Source organism: Arachis hypogaea, chromosome 7 (assembly GCF_003086295.3).
Source record: "Arachis hypogaea cultivar Tifrunner chromosome 7, arahy.Tifrunner.gnm2.J5K5, whole genome shotgun sequence".
Lineage (NCBI taxonomy): Eukaryota > Viridiplantae > Streptophyta > Magnoliopsida > Fabales > Fabaceae > Arachis > Arachis hypogaea.
This window is the reverse complement of record NC_092042.1, coordinates 22,938,346-22,943,384: the sequence shown is the minus strand read 5'-3', so window position 1 is coordinate 22,943,384 and position 5,039 is coordinate 22,938,346. Positions and strand designations below refer to the sequence as shown.

The 5,039-nt window shown below is 52.2% G+C and overlaps 1 protein-coding gene across 1 annotated transcript; it reads left to right on the top strand.

Annotated features, from left to right (window-relative positions):
• Positions 1–2,058: 2,058 nt before the first annotated feature.
• On the top strand, positions 2,059–4,725 carry LOC112701289 (uncharacterized). The gene is made up of 2 exons (XM_025752067.1): positions 2,059–3,678; positions 4,177–4,725. The coding sequence occupies exons 1-2, from the start codon at positions 2,059–2,061 to the stop codon at positions 4,723–4,725; spliced, it is 2,169 nt and encodes a 722-aa protein (XP_025607852.1).
• The last annotated feature ends 314 nt before the right edge of the window (positions 4,726–5,039 follow it).

The window sequence follows — 5,039 nt, the reverse complement described above, 5'->3', positions numbered from 1 at the left end:
GAGGGGGTAGGGGACGAGGTAAGATGTCGCGCCTTCCCAGTAACCTTAGCGGGACCCGCGATCAGGTGGTTTAACGGCCTTCCACAGGGGTCCATCCACAACTTCTCGGATATCAGCTGCGCGTTCCTGGCCCAATTTACAACACGAATAGCAAAGGCCAAACACCCAATCAACCTTCTGGGGGTAACCCAGAGACAGGGATAGCCGACTAGAAGGTACCTGGACCGGTTCAACGACGAATGCCTCGAAATCGACGGTTTGACCGATTCGATGGCCAGTCTTTGCTTGACGAACGGTCTCCTCAACGAGAACTTCCGGAAACACCTTACCACGAAACCGGTCTGGACGATGCACGAGATCCAGACGGTAGCCAAGGAGTACATAAATGATGAGGAAGTTAGCCGAGTTGTGGCTGCCAACAAACGGCAATCCGGATACAACCAACCACGGAAGCACGGGAACGGGGATAGGCCGAAGGAACGGGTCAGGGAAGAGGCGCCAGGCAAAACGCCGAGGGTATTTCCCCGGGTCGGGAAATTTACCAACTACACCCCACTCACGCTTCCCATAGTAGAGGTATACCAACAAATAGCGGAGAGGGGAATCCTGCCGAAGGCCCGACCACTCAAGGACCGCACTGGGGGGAACAAAAACCTCTATTGCGACTACCACAAAGGTTACGGTCACCTAACGCAGGACTGTTTTGACCTAAAGGACGCGCTGGAACAAGCGATAAGGGAAGGCAAACTAGCAGCATTCTCCCACCTCATCAGGGAGCCGAGGAGGCGTTATCGCGACGAAGAGGAAGAAGGCAAAACCCGTTCGACAAAACGGCGACCGGAGCCAGAAGGTGCAGATCACGGCCTCACTGTGATAAACGTGGTGACGGCCAAAAACGTTGCACCTAGATCCAGGTCCGCACACAAGAAGGATGCAAAGATACTGTCGATTTCCTCCTCGTCAGTACGAAACTCCAAGAAACCTCCGATCGTCTCCTTCGGCCCAGAAGACCAATGGTTCGACGACGCCCCGGAAAACCCACCCATGGTCATCACGGCCCGAGTGGGAACCGGCCTCGTCAAACGCATCCTTGTTGATACAGGGGCAGACTCGAACATCATGTTCCGGAATGTATTCGACGCATTGGGGCTGAAAGACGCCGATCTGACGACTCACCAACACGGGGTCATTGGATTAGGAGATCATTTCATTAAGCCAGACGGGGTAATATCCCTGCCAATCTCATTGGGACAACCTCAGGGTCGGAGGTCAGCGATGGCCGAGTTCGTGATCCTCCGAGACTCGACCGCCTACAACATCATCCTGGGGAGGAAGACGATCAATGACTTCGAGGCCATAATCAACACAAAGTTACTAGTCATGAAGTTTGTTACCGATGACGGATCTATAGGGTCCATAAGAGGAGACATTGAGACGGCGGTCGCTTGCGACAATGCCAGCCTCTCCTTAAGGAAGAAGTCCAAGGAGGCGTCCGGCGTGTTCCTGGCCGACCTGGATGCCAGGGTAGACGATAAACCCAGACCGGAACCAGAAGGAGATCTGGAGAAGTTCATGTTCGGCGACGAGGAGGAAAAATTCACGTTCGTTAACAAGAACCTCCCGCGCGAGTTAAAGGAGCCCTTGGTCGAAATGATAAGAGCCAACAGAGACTTGTTTGCCTGGACACCGGCCGACATGCCGGGCATAGACCCAAAAGTTATGTCGCATCATTTAGCCGTTAAGGCGGAAGCACGACCAGTAGCCCAGCGCAGGAGAAAAATGTCAGCGGAGAGGGCAGAGGAGGTGGCCAAGCAGACGGCCGGCCTCCTCGAGGCAGGCTTCATACGAGAAGTAGACTACTCGACATGGCTCTCGAATGTAGTTCTGGTAAAAAAGCACAACGGCAAGTGGAGAATGTGCGTAGACTACTCCGACCTCAATAAAGCTTGTCCGAAGGATTGCTTCCCCCTCCCTAACATAGACGCACTCGTCGATGCCGCGGCGGGATACCGGTAGCTAAGCTTCATGGACGCCTACTCCGGCTACAACCAAATACCGATGCACCGTCCCGACGAAGACAAGACGGCGTTCATAACGCCGGGAGGAACTTTCTGCTATAAGGTAATGCCATTCGGCCTGAAAAATGCAGGGGCAACGTACCAAAGACTGATGAATAGGATATTCCATGACCTCATAGGGAAGACAGTCGAAGTCTACGTGGACGACATCCTTGCGAAGACAACACGACCTGATGATCTTTTAAACGATCTGGCAAGTGTCTTTGGGTCCCTCCGACGACACGGCATGAGGCTGAACCCCCTCAAGTGTGCTTTCGCCATGAAAGCAGGGAAATTCCTCAGATTCATGATAACTCAGAGAGGGGTGGAAGCCAACCCGGAGAAGTGCCAAGCGATACTCCAGATGAAGAGCCCGGGCGATATAAAGGACGTCCAAAGGTTAGCAGGATGGCTGGCCTCGCTGTCACGGTTCCTCGGAGCATCGGCAACAAAGGCCCTGCCGTTCTTCAACCTCATGAAGAAAGGAATAGCGTTCGAGTGGACACCCGCATGCGAGGAAGCTTTTCAGCACTTCAAGAAAATTCTGGCGGCACCCCCAGTCCTCGGGAAGCCAAAAGACGGGGAACCGTTATACCTTTATCTCGCTATAACAGGGGAAGCTTTGGCCGCGGTTTTGTTGTTAGAGGAAGGGAGGAGGCAACAGCCAGTCTACTTTGTCAGCAGGGCCCTACAAGGGGCAGAATTGAGGTATAACAAACTGGAAAAGCTAGCTCTGGCACTCCTGACCTCCTCGCGGAGGTTAAAGCAGTACTTCCAAAGTCACCATATTGTCGTAAGAACGGACCAAGGAATCCGACAAGTGCTCCAAAAACCCGACTTGGCGGGAAGAATGATGACCTGGTCTATCGAACTTTCCCAATACGACATACGATACGAACCCCGGCAAGCCATCAAGGCGCAGGCGATGGCGGATTTTTTGGTAGAAGTAGCGGGGGATCCGGCTGAAGACACGAACACACGGTGGAAGCTCCATGTTAACGGAGCCTCCAACCAAGCGTTCGGGGGCGCCGGGATCATCTTGGAGAGCCCAGCCGGAGTCGTGTACGAACAGTCGATTAAGTTCGAGTTCCCCGTCTCAAATAACCAAGAAGAATATGAAGCCCTTATAGGAGGATTGGCCTTAGCAACAGAAGTTGGGGCAACGAGGTTAGATATATGCAGCGACTCACAGATCGTCACTTCCCAAGTAAACGGGAACTACCAAGCTAGGGACCCCCTGCTGCAGAAATACCTGGAAAAAGTCAGAGACTTGAGCCGGAAGTTTGAAGAAGTCACGATCCAGCACGTTCCAAGAGAAAGGAACACACGGGCAGACCTCCTGTCGAAATTGGCCAGCACTAAACCAGGAGAGGGCAACCGATCTCTCATCCAAGGGAAGATGAAAGAGACGGCGGTCACACTACACCTCTCAAAGCTAAACCCCTCCTGGCTGGACCCCATCACCGATTTCTTAGAAAACGGCAAGCTCCCCGACAACGAAAACGACGCCAAGAAGCTAAGAAGGGAAGCCGCCAGATATGCCATCATCCAGGGTCAGCTGTTCAGAAAAGGGTTCAACCACCCCCTGCTGAAGTGTTTACACCCCGACCAGACGGACTACGTTCTCAGGGAAGTCCATGAGGGGTGTTGCGGCCACCACATAGGAGGCAAAGCACTAGCAAGGAAGCTAATCCGAGCCGGATACTATTGGCCATCGATGATGGCCGACTCCATGGAATTTGTCAGGAAGTGCGTCAAGTGTCAAGAAAATGCCAACTTCCATCGTGCGCCGGCCTCTGAACTCAGCTTGCTAACGTCCTCCCGACCGTTCTCCCAGTGGGGAGTCGACCTCTTAGGACCCTTTCCCGTAGGCCCGGGGCAAGTCAAATACCTTATAGTCGCTATCGACTACTACACGAAATGGATAGAAGCCGAACCGCTGGCCAGTATATCCTCGTCCAATTGCAGGAAATTCGTGTGGAGGCAAGTCATAACACGGTTTGGTATTCCGGAAGTCATCATCTCAGACAATGGGACACAGTTCGCCGACAAGAAATTCACAGAATTCCTCGCTGGCCTGGGCATAAAGTAGAGATTCTCCTCGGTGGAACATCCACAGACAAACGGCCAGGTCGAATCCGCAAATAAAATCATCCTGTTAGGGCTCAAGAAACGGTTGGATAGCAAAAAGGGTGCTTGGGCCGACGAGCTCGCCTCAGTCCTATGGTCCTACCGAACAACAGAGCAGTCCTCCACTAAAGAAACACCCTTCCGACTAACGTACGGGACAGATGCAGTGATACCAGTAGAGATCGGGGAACCGAGCCCACGACTACTCCTGAAGGGAGTAGAGGAAACTGTCGAGAAGGACCTGATAGAGGAGACCAGGGAAATAGCCCACCTGGCCGAAGCGGCACTAAAACAAAGAATGGCCTTACGTTACAATGCCAAAGCGCTCAAAAGAAAGTTCGAAGAAAACGACCTCGTTTTGAGGCGTAACGACATCGGCCCGCCCACCCCTGGGGAAGGCAAGCTGGCGACAAACTGGGAAGGACCATACCGAATCAAGGAGGTAATCGGAAGAGGAGCATACAAGCTAGAAAAACTCAATGGCAAAGAGGTCCCGAGGACGTGGAATGCAGATAACTTGAGAAGGTTTTATTCCTAAGCCATTTCTGTAATAGTGCTCCGACGTCCTTGATTATAGTAATTAAACTTGCTTGATTTTCACATGCCATTTTTGCTTGTGTTATTGCTAACCTTTTGAGCGAATTTTTGCCTATGTTATTACTAACTTTTCAAGTGACCACTATGAAAACAAGGATATACGGCCCCGGGACTGATCACCCCGGGAGCCCCTCAGGTCAAAAACGCGATAAACGACATTAACAAAAAGAATGCCACAAACGGCGAACGCGAGTAAACGGAAATGAAACGACAGCAAGTGAAACTAGAAATTAAACAAACGGGTAAACGATCCCA

Coding starts and splice junctions, on each gene's coding strand:
- LOC112701289 (XM_025752067.1), top strand. CDS start 2,059: ATGCACCGTCCCGACGAAGACAAGACGGCGTTCATAACGCCGGGAGGA. Junction 3,679..4,176: donor ACCCCGACCAGACGGACTAC/GTTCTCAGGGAA, acceptor GAACATCCACAG/ACAAACGGCCAGGTCGAATC.